Source organism: Pteropus vampyrus, unplaced genomic scaffold, assembly GCF_000151845.1.
Source record: "Pteropus vampyrus isolate Shadow unplaced genomic scaffold, Pvam_2.0 Scaffold85, whole genome shotgun sequence".
NCBI classification, from domain to species: domain Eukaryota; kingdom Metazoa; phylum Chordata; class Mammalia; order Chiroptera; family Pteropodidae; genus Pteropus; species Pteropus vampyrus.
In genome coordinates this window covers 2084638-2100600 of record NW_011888866.1, presented here as the reverse complement: position 1 = coordinate 2100600, position 15963 = coordinate 2084638, and the positions used below count along the sequence as shown (strand labels likewise).

The window sequence follows — 15963 nt, the reverse complement described above, 5'->3', positions numbered from 1 at the left end:
TAAGTTGTTGGCAGTGAGTATGGCATAGGTGCAGGAACAAAATTTCAGAAATCCCAGTTTTGAATTTCCCTAACACAGTGGCCTTCCCATAGCCTGGATGAGTTATAAGCAGGTGTCAGCGCAGGAGGCACATCCATGGGTGTTTTTACATCAGGTTTCACAGTCTATAAAATAAGAATGGAGCTCTGTTTGCCACTCAGGAGACTGCAAAGGTCACATCCACATCTGTTCCTGTTAAGGACATCAGTGGAAACTTGAGAACCAAGTACAAAAACATAAAAATGAACAGGTGGCATCCAATATGAAAAGAATGTGGGATTTGCAGGGAAGTAATCATTAAAACCACTCCAAAGTTTAGATGTGGCCCCTGAGGCTGGTTCAGGTCTCTGGACCGCAAAGCCTGGGGACGCTTTCATTTCTGCACAAGATGAGGCTTGAAGAGGCACTAGATGCTGTCCTGACTACATCGTTTGTCTTCATTTCCCCGCAGAGGTACTGCCTGGATTGATTGGTGGCTCATTGCTTTACAAATCCAAGGGTTTTGAGGGAAGCAGGTGTGGATTTCTAATGATTACCTTAAACTCTCTTGGAGCTACTAAGAACAAAATTAACATACTTGCCTTTATTTGTGAAGAAGTCCTTTTTGTCCTGCCTTGGGCCATAAACACAAGAGTATAAAAGGAAGGCTTCCTTGTTCCAACCACACTTTCTCCTCAGGTTCTCCCATCAGCCAAGTGTGGGGGTGGGTCAAGGAGCCCAGGATGTAGTAGTAACTATGCTGGCCCACACCCGGACTCATTACTACCACCTTTAAAGCATGTTCATATGTAGAATAGACTTCTGGCAGCCTCCTCTCCTCTCCCCTTCACATTATAATATTAACACAGGCTGGAGAATGGTTAGTAAAAAGAGCACTGTTGCTGGGAGCTGGGACATCTGTGTTGTCCCTGCACTGCCACCTCCCAGTTGAGTGATCTTCAGCCAGTCGCTGCCCTTAATTTTCTAATCTATAGAGTGGGAATAATAGCACTCATCCTGATGCTGTTCTAAGGTGTTGTGAGGATATAATGAACTTGAAAGTACCTTTTAAATTTTACATACATAGGGAAATTGCCATTCTTGAGACAGCTAAATTTTACCCTAAGTTGGCTTGATTAAATCTCTACATAGTTGCTGCTATTGAATGACAGAAGATGAGATGTAAGACAGGAAAACTCAATGCCTGTTTTTGGACTCGAAGAACCATTTGCCTGTGCAAACCCTTCAGGTAGCAAACATACTCAGGGGCCTCACAGCAGAATCAGGACCAGCCACGTGTCACTAAGTAATGAAGAAAGGCGTCCACAATGACCTAAAGGCCTTTCTCAGAATGTCAAGCCCTCCCTGGACACAGAGCATATTTTCCTTGGGTCCTTGATAGAAGCATCACAAATCCTTGAGAAAGAAAACTCCTTTGTGCATGAAAAGAACATGCTGTATCTTGTTCCATGGGACAATGAGCCGTGAGCATAACACTCTGCATTCCAGAACCCAGTGGAAGAAACAATTGTCTCTGGGTTTAATTATAGATTCTTCACTTTCCCTTAATTGCCTGAGTCAGTACTGTTGACTCTGGGGGAGTCTTGAACACAGGTCGAGCTCTTGCTGTTAAACAAGGTGTGACTATCAGGTAATGAGGTTTTTGTGTTGTTTTGTTTTGTTCTAAACAAACAACCCTTGACATACATATTCAAGTGAGTGTTCCTGTTAAAGGTGTCACATTAGTAAGCTAAGCTAAGCTCACAAATTTTGAGAAATGTAGTATGGCAGGTATAGGTGCTCTTATGGGAGAAAAAGGACAATATATTTAATATTAAAAGTCTCCTAGGAAACCTGAGCTATGGGATCCTCATAGCTCCCATAGGGAGACCCAGGACCAGCCACGTGTCACTAAGCATTGGGACAATACTAATGGTAATATGGCTGGAATACACATTAATGGCCCACAGAGAGACGGTTTTACCTCTCAGTATACATAGATACGTTTCCTGGAGGAAAAGATCCGTGTCTCATATCAACCTTCCTTGATCCCACAAACTCAAGTTCAATGCCTTGCATGCAAAAGGTGCTCAATAAATATTTGTGGGACATTTCTCCTACCCTATCACAATACTTACAGTCATTCTTCAGAAAATAAAACAGAGTCCATATTTTGAATGGAAATAAGTCTTTTGAGTCTTGTTTTGTTACCTTTCCATCGCAGATACTGCTTTCTCCTGCTTATTTGTATGGCTAATAGCCAATAAACAGTCATTCAATGAACATTTATTGAGAAATGGCGATACCAAGCTCTGGAAAAAATCTCCTGGAAATTTCACAGACATTCTTGGTATACGCACAGAACCTCTAGGCCAAGGATGTTGTGCAGGCTCCCACAGAACAGTCTCTCTCATGTAACCTCAGGAGAGAAAGAGGGTTATTATAAGGACCCCTAGAACTGAAATTTGGTCATGGTCTCCCATTTTCTTTCTCTTAATGTTGTTTCTGTTTATTTGCTATGTCTGCTCCATTCTCCATCCTCTATAACCAGACTTCTCTGCTTCCTCATAACTTAGTTGATTCATGGCTTGTTGTGGTTGTATTACTCAGGAAAAGCTAGTTATGCTTCAGTAACAAACAATCCCCAAATCTCAGTGACCTAAAATAGCAAAGGTTTATATCTCACTCTTGCTACACATCCACCAAGGGTTAGCTGAAGGGAGAGGGGGAGCTCTGCTTATTATAGACACTTGGGAACCCAGAATGATGAGCAGCAACAGTGTTAAAATGAACATGGTGAGGCATAAGCTAACTCCACAAGCTAACTCCTTAAGCGTCCGCCATAAGTAACTTCTGCTCATATTTCCTCAGCCAAAGCAAGTCAAATGACCACATCTAACTTAACTAGGGTAGGGGGTAGATATGCAATCTTACCAAGACCATGATTGGGGAGAAAGCCTAAATACTTTTGAATAGCCTTAATCACCCTCATACAGGCATCTCTAGCCCAAGATTGCAAACCCTCTTTGTTTCAGCAGCTTCAGCTAATGATTCATACTTTCCTCGTTCCTTAGCTCAAACTATGGTGAGAGAGAAACTGTGTGTCCTAGTCCATCTTTGCTTGACAGGCCACAACACTAGGTCCCTGATCAGCCTATGGATTTGTCCTTGAGTCATGGCCAATCAGCTGGAGAACAGGGATATACACTATAGCACATGGCTGTCCAGCCCACCTCTTCATTCAGAGACCAAGACATCTGTTCAGTACAGAAGAAATTGTTGTTGAAGTTAAGTCATGATGTTTTGCTTGTCTTAGCCCTTGGTGACAGAAAGATTGGGTCTGGCTAGCTGTTGGGTTATTTATGGGGCAGAATCTCAAATGATTGAGTCCAGAGACCTGCTGCATTAACCCATCAGCCTAGAGATCAATGACGTTGTACCAAGGGGTTTTAAATTTTGGCTCTGTGCAGCTCTGGTTCCATAATTGGACACCACAGTCTTTGACCTCTGAACCTATAGCCCTAGGTGAGAGGGGCAGAGTGGAGAAGAGAACCCACACAAGAAGATCTAAAAGTCTGAACCCAGAATTCAAGTCCCTTCACCATATGCCTCCAATCTACCTTTCCAGCCTCACTTCCCAGTTTACCCCCAAATAAACATATTGTCCGACCACCATCAAACATCCCCTTTTCTTCCATTGGCTTCTCTCTAACTGCATCCCTTCCTCTAAAATCAGTATAAAAACCACCACTGTTCAGAGAAGTCTTTTTCCGTCTTCTCTGACCTGGTCATTTCTATTTCTTCCTCCTCCAAATTCTTATAACTCTGCTCATGCTGAACACCTAAAGGACAGGGATGTATCTTATTCATTTAGTTATCCCAGAGCCGAGGGCTTGCCTGGTTCTCACCAAAGGTGTGTTTGATGAATTGTCTGTAGCATCAGAAAACTTCCTCTGCTATGTTAGACACAGTGGAGAAAAGTCTGTTAGTATGGTCCCTCCAGGAATTTCTCTAGTTTAGTTGCCTAATTTTATAAGTGAGAAAACTGAAGCCCAGAGAAATGACTTGCCCTCTGCCACCCAGTTAGCTACAATTTACTGAGCATTTTGCTATGTGCTAGACAAAAAGCTTTTCATTATCTTATTTCTACCCTTGTAACAACCCTAAGAAGGAAGAATTTTCACACCTACTTTACAGAAGAGAAAACTGAGGCTTAAAGAGGTTGTAACATGACTAAGGCCACATTGCAAGGAGGAAGTCAGGCCAGATTCAGATCCTGGGGTCTAACTCCTAAGGGCCTACTCTTCCCCCTTATGCTGATCTCCAAGTTGAGGAGTCAGCTCCTTGTGGTCCCTGCAACTGTATATTGCCCATAGGCCTTGAACTTTGCCAATGCTCCAGTGGCTGAGTTGACATATGGTGATTAAAGGGTTCTGGTGAATTTCCGTGCCATGCAGCCCCTATGCACACAGGTCTACTGTTCTGACCATTAGGTCAGGGTATGTTTTCCCTCCTGGGCAATTGGATTAGTGGAAGAAACATGATAAAATCCTGGAAAGGAACTTGATCTTTCTCTGAAGGACTTACAAGTTGTTTGGCCTGCCTAATCTGCTCCAGTACCGTCCAGGGAATATTCAGTATCCATGTAGTACAGGTTGTGAATTATTCTGTGGGGACTGTTAACAAGACCCTCACTGACTCTGCCTCAGCCAGTCTCAGGCAGGCCCTTGGGGCAGCCCCCTTTTTTGCCTTCCAACTAAAGCTCTGAGAAGAGTGGGCTTTTCCCCACTGGGAGCTGGAAGGAGTAAGAGATGTAGGAAAAATCCTCCTGTCTCCAACCTGAACACACTATACAAAGCTGGGCCTGTTCCTTCTCAGAGTTATGGCCTTGGCTACAACAGCTGGGATAACATTTATCCCACATTTTGGCAACCTGGTAGCTGAACACCTAACATGGAAAGAAGCCAAGTCCCTAAAATCAGTTCAAGAAAAATGATGAAGTTAGATCTGGAGGAACCTCGGGGATCATCTGCCCCCTGAATTTAAAGATGAGAAAACTGCAGCACCAAGGCTAAGTTAATTGTCACGGTCACATGGCTGCTGTTGATAAAGACCAAAGACCAAGAAGCCTGAGTCTAAACTCAATGTTCTTTCCCCTTCAACTGCCACCCGCCCACCTACACATTAACACATACACAGGCACACACAACCAAAGTAACTGGGTTCTGTGTCCTTAAAGTATTTGACGAGTCCTTCCCTGGGGAGAAGGGAATGCAGAAGGCAGATTTTCAGACATTCTGACCCGCAACATCAGAGAAAGTCTCAGGAGCTGCCCCCAGGTCTTCCTCCCAACACTCCTTTGCTCTTCTCTAGTTGAGTTTCTGGGAAGCGAGCTCCCGGGATGACACCTGGCAAGCTGAGAGTGGCAAGGGATGCGCTAGGCGGGTGCCGCGAGCGCGCAGGCTTGGGTGCCCGTGCGGCGGCTGCTGGCAACCTCCGGAGCCTGATGCTGAGCGCGCCGGGGTGCCGCGGCTCAGTGGGGGCGACGCGCACCAAATACCTGCACTGCTCCCCTGGGCCCTGTGACTCCTAACGGGCTCGGCTGGGGACCCCAAATGCAGGGCGTTGACCCCGGGAGAAAGAGGTGCGGAGGGTAGAGGTTAGCGCCTCGCCCTGGGCTCAGCACCAGTGAGGCCCCGGCGCCCTTTCCCTGGCGTGCAGGTTTGGAAACCCGGCGGCCTCCGGCTGCCGCCTCCGCGGCTCTGGTCCCCATATATAGTCATATCCACCGTCAACTGGGAGGCCGGCAGGCGGCAGCGAATGGGCGAGCGGCCCCCGCGGGAGGAACGGGGAGGGCGCAGGGGGCGGAGGGAGGAGAATGGAAAGGGGGCAGGAGAAAAAAGCTTTTCCAAAAAAGTATTGGCTGTCTTGAGGAATGTGGTCGTCCCCTTGGGAAAGTACATATCTGGGAGCAGCAGGCAGCTCCGTGCTCGCACTCCGGCTCGGCCGTCCCACCGCGCGTTCGCCTCGCCGCTCCCGCCGCAGCCCCCGGGCCCCTCGCCACCGCCACCATGGACGCCATCAAGAAGAAGATGCAGATGCTGAAGCTCGACAAGGAGAATGCCTTGGATCGAGCCGAGCAGGCGGAGGCCGATAAGAAGGCGGCGGAGGACAGGAGCAAGCAGGTCGGCACCTCCCTGCACCCGCCGGACACCCGCCCTCTGCGGGCCCGCCCGGGTGCTCCCGAGCCCTGGGACTCAGCCTTACATCCATACCTGCCTTTCACCCCTAGGATTCGGGGAGCCACCCTCACCTTAAACGGCCAGGGACGCGCGTCTGAGGGGAGGCGGGGGAGCAAGACTTGGGCTTGTTCTAACTTTTAAGTAGCATCTGAGGACGCTCATTTCCCTTCTCTGGTTCCCAGAGCCCGCGAAGTCAATTCAAGTCCTAGAGGCACTTGATTCTCAGAATCCGGAATCAATTTTGGATCCTGGGGGGGAGGAGGGGCAGGGAGGCGTGAGGGTGGAGGATTGAAGGGAATCAAGTCCGTAAAGTGTTAGAAGTTCTTGCGGGCATTTGCCTGGACAGAATACGCCCTTCAACTGGTATAGAGAAGGCGGCAGGGGTGGGGTGTGTGTCATGGAGTTTTTTCCTAAGAACAAAGATGGGACAGAATAGAGAATACGGTCCGAAAGCCAGGGGCGTTTTTTTTGCATCCTCAAGTTGTGGACTTGAGCTCGCTGAGAGCTCGGCAGGAGTCTCGTCCTGGGGGGAGGTGGGGTTGCAGGGCGGGCCACGGTGCGCCTCCAGCTCCGGAGAGAGGAGGTAGTTACCTGGGGACCCTTGAACCCCAACTCGGTGGCGCCCCAAGCCGGAGGGGTCCCAGCCAACCCGGCGCCCGTGTGTCGTGTGTGTGTGTCTAACACCCGGTCCGTGCCGGTCGCCCGCGCCCGCCCGCCGCTGCCCCCCAGCTCGAGGAGGACATCACGGCGAAGGAGAAGCTGCTGCGGGCGTCGGAGGACGAGCGGGACCGGGTGCTGGAGGAGCTGCACAAGGCGGAGGACAGTCTCCTGGCCGCCGATGAGACCGCCGCCAAGGTACCCGGGGCGCGCGGCTCGGCGCACTAATGGCTAACTCTATCTCTCTCTCTCTCTCTCTCCCTTCTCTGTCTTTCCCTCTCTCTGTCCCGCTGTCCCTGTCCTTTTGGTTCTGTGCACCTACACCCCTCCCCTGCGGTATCACGCTGCCTGCTGCACCCCTCCCCCCGTCCCCCACGGCCAACTCCCAGCTGGAAGATGAGCTGGTGTCGCTGCAAAAGAAACTCAAGGGCACTGAAGATGAACTGGACAAATACTCCGAGGCTCTCAAAGATGCCCAGGAGAAGCTGGAACTGGCAGAGAAAAAGGCCACCGACGTAAGTGCACGCACACACTGCCTCCCTCACCTCCTGCCCGCGTGGCCGCTCTGGGTTCAACCACAGGGGCCAGAGAGCAACGGAGGAGGGTCACCTCCTCCCACTGGACACCTGCACATAACCCCGCCACGGCCCAGAGCACTGGATGCTGCCTTGGACTGCTGCTGCACACATTCATTTATATTTCATCCACTCCTGTCTCTCTTTTTCTCTTTCTTTGCCCCCACCTCTGGGGTGGAGGTGGGTGGGTGAGAAGCTGGGAGAATAGAGCAGCTGAAATTGGATGCTGGAGGTGAACCTTGCCTTCCTGGTGGCAGAAAACCTCTGAGGTGTCATCGCCAAGGTTTGTGCAAAACAGAATGCCTAGTTTCTTTCTTTCTTTTTGCCCTCTCTGGTGAGTGGGTGGGTAGGCCTGGTTTTCAAAGGTAGGCCTAGTCAGGATACAGAGGACCTGGCCTCTAGAATGAAGGAATGGCATGGAACTACTTTGACTTAGAATGCTAAGCTTGATGGTGGGTGCAGAGACATTGAGGCCTGCTTTCTTACTAGGGAAGTCAATCCAGTCTTTTAAGATCTGCCTGGGAAGATGATACTTGCTTGGGTCCGCAGTCTGAGGGCACTAGATCCAAAAAGTAAACTGGGAGTTATATATAGCTCAGTGCTTTATATGGTATAGTGAGCTAGCTGCCTCCTCTGCCCCCTCCCACTTGCCCCACCCCCACCTGTCAGCCTTCTGACAACCACCACATAGTTTCAGGGTTGATGCACACAGGGCAAAAGCACTCTGTCCATTTCCCTTTGGAGGATTCCTTTTAGCGGAAGAGCTTGCCTCTTCTGCGGCATAATTCAAGCCAAACATTATATTTCCAAAGGACCTTTTTTTTCCACACCGTTAGATTCCATTCTAGAACCTAATTAAGCCTAGAGGCCCAATTAGGAAAGAATTTCTTGGGAACTTGGGAACAATTCCAAGAATGTATGAGCACCAGAGAGAAACTGCCCAGAAGTTGAATTACCAAGTGCTACAGTAGAACTTTTTTATCTAAGAGTAAAATGCAAATTGCTGGAGGGTCTTGGGTCTGGAAATCAGTAAAAGCTTTTTGTGGTTTGAAAGGCTTGAAATGTAATCTCCAAGTGTGCTATGTAAATGAGAAATCCTGACATGGGACATTTAGAATCTGACCAAAAAATTTTTCAGTGAAAATCAAGATTCCTGGAAAGGAGGTTCAGGGAAATACTGATTTAGCTAAAATATTTAAGTTACAAACTACCTGGCTTTAGAAAAAGAGCCAAAGAACACATATAATTCTTGCTTTGTATAATGTAGATCAGATGTCTGTTCTGTATATAGTTAAATGGAGGATGTCTGTCTCCCTCAAATTCTCCAAGAGGACGTTTATTTAGCTTTTTCAAAAGAGCCGCTGATAGATCAAGGAGAGATATACCTTATAAGGAAAAGAATGCAGAGAATTTGAAAATAGCCCAGTAAGGCTGAAGGCAAGAGAAGGAGAAAAAAGCTACTACAATTCTTAAGGAAAAAAGATCATAATTATTGTGACTATGTGGTGCTACAGGTCTTCCATGAAAAGTCTTGTTTAAGGGAGCCTCCCAATGAGGTGGATTAGAAGTGGAAAAGAGGTTATTTAAAACCAGCTGGGGTGGGGGCGGGGCCAGCAGGGGAGGGAGAATTTTGAAACTGTTTTGATTCTTTTTTTTTCCACTGAAAAACTGCCCCTAATATGGTACTTTTTTGGGGGAGGGGGGGAGAAGGGGTAGTATATATTCTTCATCTTCTCTTTAACACTTTAGGTTGTTTGGAACCTATAGGAATATTGAAAAAGTTTGTGAAGAGTGATTCTTAACTAGTAAAAATAGTCTACTTGAACAGGAGGAGACAGATGTCACTAGAGAAAGGGGGAGGTGGGAGAGAGGTGAGTTTCCTGAGGTAGTATTATATTACATTTCTGATTAGGACATTTCATTGTCATCATTCACTACTGTAAAACATTTTTACATTTTTCTTCTACTAAAGATATTTTTTCTAATTTACCAACATACTTTACAAGTCTTATTCCAGAAGTGGGCTCTTCATAGCTTAAACGGTTATAATTCAGGAAGTAGCATCCCTGATGGTTTTGTTTTAAATTTTTTGCTGTCATTCCATCTAAGTGAGGCTGAAGGGGATAGATGGCTCCTATTTTCTCTCTGGTCCTCAACCCCTTCCCCAATAACTATGTACCTGATATTTACAGTATGTGAGTCTTTATTCCCTGTAGGTCTTTGCTTCCTAAGTCAGTGATTCTTTCAACCTTATCTAAATTGAATTGCCTAGAGAGGTTTAAAAACCGTAAATCCAGGCTGCCTAGGACAATTAAGTAAGAATCTCTGGGAGTGGAACCCAGACGTTTGTTAGTGTTTTAAAGACCCAGGTGATTCCAATGTGCAGCCAAGGCTAAGAACTGTCCTAAACTCTTCTATAATGACATCAGCATGAAAATGAACTCACCTGAAACTGATTTTCCCAGGTGTTTGAAAGCAGGCCATTAAGTCACTAGTTGGCTGCTTAGAGCACTTGCAAGTGTCCAGCAATTTCCCTGGCTCCTTCTGAAGGTTCCCAGATGTCCCCCACCCCCACCCTCAAAGTTGGAGGCCACGGTTTCTACTCCTTTAGGAGAGGAATTGTAACCTTCCCCTTGACCAGATAAACTGTGTGGAAACAAAGCGAGAGGCTCCACCTACCGGATGTGAGGGCCATTGCTGGGGTTTCGGAGAGACTCAGCCTCAGCCGAGGCTGTGAGAAAGTCCATGGAAAATGAGTCTGGAAAGCAAAGGAGTTTAGTTGTTAGGAGCTCTGGAGGAGAGGGTTGTCAGGTCTGTTTTCTTTTTCTAAATTACTCCTACACTTAAACACATCAGGAACTGACTTGAAAGGTGAGAAAATAAAGGTGTGAGACTCAGCAGGCATTTAAAAACAAAGCCCAATTGGCAGAGGTGGATTCCCAGAGATTGTGCCCACGTTGGTTTTCATCCTGCTGTAGCCAGGGGCTCTCTTAGGATTTTGTCTTCTTTGGTGTGCCTTTTAAAGGCAGCTCCGTCCAGCCCTAAATTGGTCAGATTCCAGAAAGAGCTCAGAAGCTGATCTAAAAGCAGAAAAGTTTGCAAGCAGAAGGGACTCTTGAGATGGCCGTTTTTACAGAAAGGAAAGTGAGCCCCAGAGAATCTGGCGGGCCTGAGATCACACAGCTGGTTATGGGCCCCAGCATGACTCTTAAGACAGTGCCTGCCTGTTTATTAACTAAAGTTATCATTTGAGTTCTTAACTATGTATGTACAAGGTATCGAGCTAAGCGCTTTATTTCATAACCCTCACATCAGTCCAATGAGAAAAGTACTATTAACCCTACTTTTACAGATGAAGCCCAGAGAAGTCAAGTTATTTGTCCAAAGTCACACAGCCAGGAAAGAACTAGGAGCCAGATTCTAACTTGGGAAGACTTTTAGAATAGGTAGGTTTAACCACTGCAATATATTAGTGGTTTTCATTTCGTGAGTTTTGGAGTAGGAGAAGGGCTGTTGTGGTTAGAATCTTGTGTCCTGGGGTTCTTTACAACGAGCAACAGTCCCTTTGGGGGTACATTCAGGCCCTAAATCTCTCGTTCGGCTTCCCTCTCTTATGGGCCTAGGAATCCAGGACTCTGCAGCGGCGCTCCCGCCGCCAGTAGGCGGCACCATCGCCCTTAGCAGCCAGTCCCGTTACCCCTGGACTACTCGGAGCCGGGGAGCGGTGCTGGAAGTCGAAGGAAAATCTCTGTTTGATGGCCTCCTTCTGCAGGGCGCAGTCCGCCAGGTGCCCCACAGCGCGCACCCGACGCCAGCAAGACTCGTTGCAACGAGCATGCGCAGCGCCTCCCGCCGTTTACAAATTCCTGGGGTCCGCGGCGCGCGCCCGGCCCCGCCCGCCACGCGCGCTCGCGCACCCGCTTGCGGTTCGCCTGCACCGGCGGTGAGACCGTGACTTCCGGGCTGTTCCTGGGCCGCAGGGGGCGCCGCCGTCGTCCGGCGAGGACTGGGCGGGGCGGCCGGGCGGCCGTGAGTGCGGCAGCGGCGGCAGGAGCGCAGCAGCCGGCCTCTCCCACTGCAGCCTGCCCGCCGCCGCCCCGCACGATGGCGGGGAGCAGCTCGCTGGAGGCGGTGCGGAGGAAGATCCGGAGCCTGCAAGAGCAGGCGGACGCCGCGGAGGAGCGCGCGGGCAGCCTGCAGCGCGAGCTGGACTACGAGAGGAAGCTGAGGGAGACCGTAAGGGACCCACCCATCACCCACCCACCCACCCGAAGGCGTCTCCTCCCCAGTCGGCCCCACACCGTGCCTCAGAGCCCTCGGGAGTCCAACTAGCCTCCCCCTGTCCTCATGCTCCGAGGCGCACCTGGCGCACCTGGGCGGCCGGCGTGGGGCTCTGGGGAGGGGCTCTGCCGGGTTTTTTATGCGTTTTCCATCTCCCTGGTTAAAGTAAAAGCTCCAGGGGGAAGTAGGAGTGGTGTTGAGAAGGTTCTGGAAGCAGCACTTTCTCAGAAGGAGCACCATTTCTGGGGTGTTTGCATTTGGCCTGGGTGTCTTGGGTCCCCCGGAGTGTGCACTTTGCGCTGCTGGCATTTACTCCGAGGGTGGGAAAGGAAGAAGGAAATTCTTTCGGAAATTCGTTCCGTTGGGAAGGGGCTCCGACAGGTCTAGTCTAAGGTACTACCGGACTTTGAGACCCGGGGATGCTAAACTACCATCCCTGATGGTTTCCCTGGAAGTCTATTTCTCTGGTGGTTGAGACATTGACAGCTCCAGCTTCTAATTTATAAAGTTTGCGTTCCGTTGACCCTTAGTCATCCCTTTTAATGTACAGATAGATATTTCTTTGTTACTGAATCTTGAAAAAAGTTGGCTAAATGTCAACGATTATTGGGTGTATTCTCTTGCCTTCTTCCCCCTCCCCCACGTTGCATGTAATACCTGGCTTTTCTTTCTCTTAAGGCAAATGTATCCAACAAACAGAAACAGAATTTCAGAGGCAGTTTAGTTTAGGCGTTGAATTTGGGGAGGGAAAGTGCGGTGTGTGTGTATTTTAAATAAAGATACTCAAACACCTTGGGAATTTTTTGACAAGTGATAATATTGTGTCCCGCTGTGCTTAATACAAGCCTATTCTCAATTGAGTAAATCCTAGTGGTTAAGTGTACAGCTGGCTGCAGAAACTACAGGACCTGTTTTGCATAAAATACATAGAAGCAAAAGGTTCCTCTTAAGACGAAGGCCTAACCAGGACATTTCAGATACAGACAGGAATCAGAAAATCAATATGCAAAAGGGATTTTTTAAGAAAACAAGTCAGCAACGGTCCTGTGGATGTCTTTGAATTTGTCTGGGCGATAAATTGATTCTGACTCCCTCCCTGAGTGGCTAGCAACTGCCCTTGAACTATTAGAACTAATGGAACGAGATGGATAAGAACAAGAACTCTGGAACCAGACTGCCAAGATTTGAATCTTCCACTACTTAACTACCTGTGAGACCTAGGGCAAATTAACTTCTCAGTCTCTCAGTTTGCTAATTATAAATGTGGGTAATAATAGCACCTACCTATTGTGAGGGTGAAAAGACTTAGTACGTATAAAGAAATTACAGTGGTGCTAGGCACAACAAGTAGATGTTCTGTGTCAGCCGGTATTAAAACTGCACAGCACTTGGCATAGCTCATTGCTCCTTCACCTTCAATTCTCCACTTATCGAAAGGCCTTGAAAATGGCCCGCTCATTGTATTACATCTTAAAACATTCCATTTAAATGCTTTTAATCAATATGTTTTTGTTAGTCTTTGGAACTTGTGGAGAGGGCATGGGCAGGCTAGAAGGAATGCTTGGTGGATTGAAGTGGTATTAGTGGTGGAAGTCAGTAGAATTCTCCTCACCCTGCTAAGAAAGGGAATATGTGGTCCTGTAAGGGAGAGCCTTTTATTGACTCCTGGCCTAGTGATTGATGTGAGACACAGAAGATAAATTGTATGATGAGCACGTTGTTACTTTTATACGCACCTTCTCTTTTGTGCATTTTTATAACAATGATCTTCCTGTGCCAGTTGGCTAAAGACAATACTTTCATTCTTTTCAAAACTTTATATTAAAAGTAGCTTAAATAACTTCATTTTTTAACGTAATTTTCGAAAAGTCTATCCAGGTAATTAGACACAGAACCTTTTAAGACAGCTAGCTACTTGAGGATGGAGTCAGACCATTGAGAACTTCAGGTTGAAAGTTGCTCCTCACTTCTGAAACTAGACCTTAAAAGATTATAGCTAATTTAAGGTAGTTTCTTGGTAGTTTTCAGACACAGCTATGAGTTAACTTAGCATTCACAGTGGCTCTTGGCAGCAAAGATGAAAATTTTGTGACAAAGTCATGAGCCACTGCAAAAAATATTTGGAAAGTTGGCTCTTAATTCAAATTCTCAACAATTCAGGCAGGCTGTAGTTAATTGGCCCTGTTATACCAGCACTTTCCTTGGAAAAATCAGTCCTCCCTTATTTCTTACTGGTTTGCTTTTCCAAGGTATGTGAGCCCTTTAAATGTTTGGAATGAGGCTACTTTGCTTGATGTAATAGTGTAGTTGACACTAGGTCTTTTGACCCATGAGGATTTTGTTTGTTTGTTTGTTTGTTGTCATTATCAAAGGAAAAAGTAGCAAGAAGGAGCCAATCTTTCTTCCTTTCTGAATAGTACCCAGCAAATACGGAGACTTAAAGTTGTGGCCTGTAGGTTTTTAATTGGTAACTTTATTAAATCATGAGAAATAACCAATTTACAAAATTCCGAGGCCATTTCCTCTTTAGAGTTGGTAAATATTTCTAAGACTAAGAAACTAAGGGTGCATTTTGTCTCACATTGGCACTCCCAGGGTGGCAGTAACTAGAATGTGTACACACTCTCAATTTCTGCTTTCATATGTAGGCAAGGCAAAGGCACAACAATGCCCTGTTCATGTCCATTCTCCCTCATTATACAAACATGCCTCATAAATTACAGGCTTTGGCACAGATAGAGGAGGTTGTGTTTATCTGTTATCCATGGGAGTGCCCCTTAATGTCATCAGTGTTTTTTCCCCCTTTCCTTACCATATAAGGGCAGAAGTTTGACTTGGCTGTAGTCACTTGGTCTTACACAGCAAGTTGGGTGAAACCTTCTCTGTATAACTACAGTTTGCATGAAATAAAAAGGCCTGACCTTTGATCATTCCATGCTCCACTCTGGTTTGGACAGGGCTTTGAAAATATATTCCAGAGGATTAATTTTTAGGATATAATATTCTACTACAATTATTTCTTAATAGCCTTAACTGGAATTCTTTAAGTAAAAATTATTGCTATTTTTAATTTTTTTTTAGCTGTGTTGGCCACTAAAACATCTGGATGTCCTGAAACTCTAGGCCATGTAAAAGTTTTTTTTCAACTCTGATTTGGAGTAATATTTTGCTCTGTTGGGGCAAGCATGCCTCTAAATTCTGTGTAGTACCTTGTTGGGTGTGGGGGGAGTGGAGAAGTGGTGTGCCTGCTTTTTTCTCTGTATAGGTAGCTGGTACCTTTGCCAGGGAGGAGGCAGGGCTGACATATCCAACTCTAAGGCACCTCACAAGGGTAGAGTGCCTGGTGGTGGTTTAACAACAGATCTGCAGGAAGACAATTGGTAGCCTTCACTAATATAGCAGTCTCTTTTCTGAGTAGCTCATTACCTGTTAGGACACAATAGCACTTTTGAAATAAAAGAAACTAGCATCCCAAACTGAAAGATTTTGCCAGCAGCGTCAACACTTGGAGTGTCGTTAGAAGCAGCTAACCTAGCACACTAAGGGTGATTTCCATGCCTGGAAATAATTTGCATCTGGGGTCTTGACCCTTCCCAAACGCTTTGTTATTTATATCTGCTTTTTAAATAACAGATGGTCATGTGGCTATGGACTTGTACTGGCAGAAGAAACCACAGGTTAAGTTCTTAAGTAGAGTGCCCCCCCTCCCCCCACTATGATGAAAGGAATCTTAGAAAATGTTTATATAAGCCTCAGAATGTAGAAAACACATACTGGAAATAAAAAGTTTGTGAAGGTGAAATATGTGGGCCTTTTGAACACAGAACATATCCCCAAAAATAAGAGAAAGAAAGAAGTGCCCTTAATTAATTTATGAAATGAAACATCTTGAATTCTAGGGAATCAGACAAAATTGCCATCAGACCAGTATGGTAGAGCCTGAAAAGCCAGTGAGAGTCCAGGCATTTCCCAGGGGAAGCTTATATAGAGGTAGATGTATCCCAAACACTGCTTCAAGTCTTGGCTGTAACCTACAAGCACCTTTGTCTGTCTTACTCTGAAACAGCAAGTGTTGGCTTCTGGTATTGAGAGCAAGTGCTCTGTGTCCTTATGTCAGCTGTTACCCATTAATATTACTTGATGAAGTTTTCAGTTTTATACCATAGCTTACTTCAAAAAGGATTGAGAGG

General features: G+C 46.7%; 1 protein-coding gene across 17 annotated transcripts in view; it reads left to right on the top strand.

The window, feature by feature from the left end:
• Positions 1–5903: 5903 nt before the first annotated feature.
• Positions 5904–15963, top strand: part of TPM1 (tropomyosin 1) — a 27736-nt gene continuing 17676 nt past the window's right edge. For 2 of the 17 annotated variants that reach the window (XM_023532534.1, XM_011363379.2), the window contains exons 1-2: positions 5965–6203; positions 6990–7432. In XM_023532534.1, the coding sequence (XP_023388302.1) occupies positions 7145–7432 (288 nt within the window). In that variant the 5' untranslated portion in view covers positions 5965–6203; positions 6990–7144. Of the gene's footprint in view, positions 6204–6989; positions 7433–11366; positions 11729–15963 lie in introns of those variants that run through there. The other 15 variants (XM_011363387.2, XM_011363385.2, XM_011363386.2 and 12 more) reach the window with 15 other exon arrangements.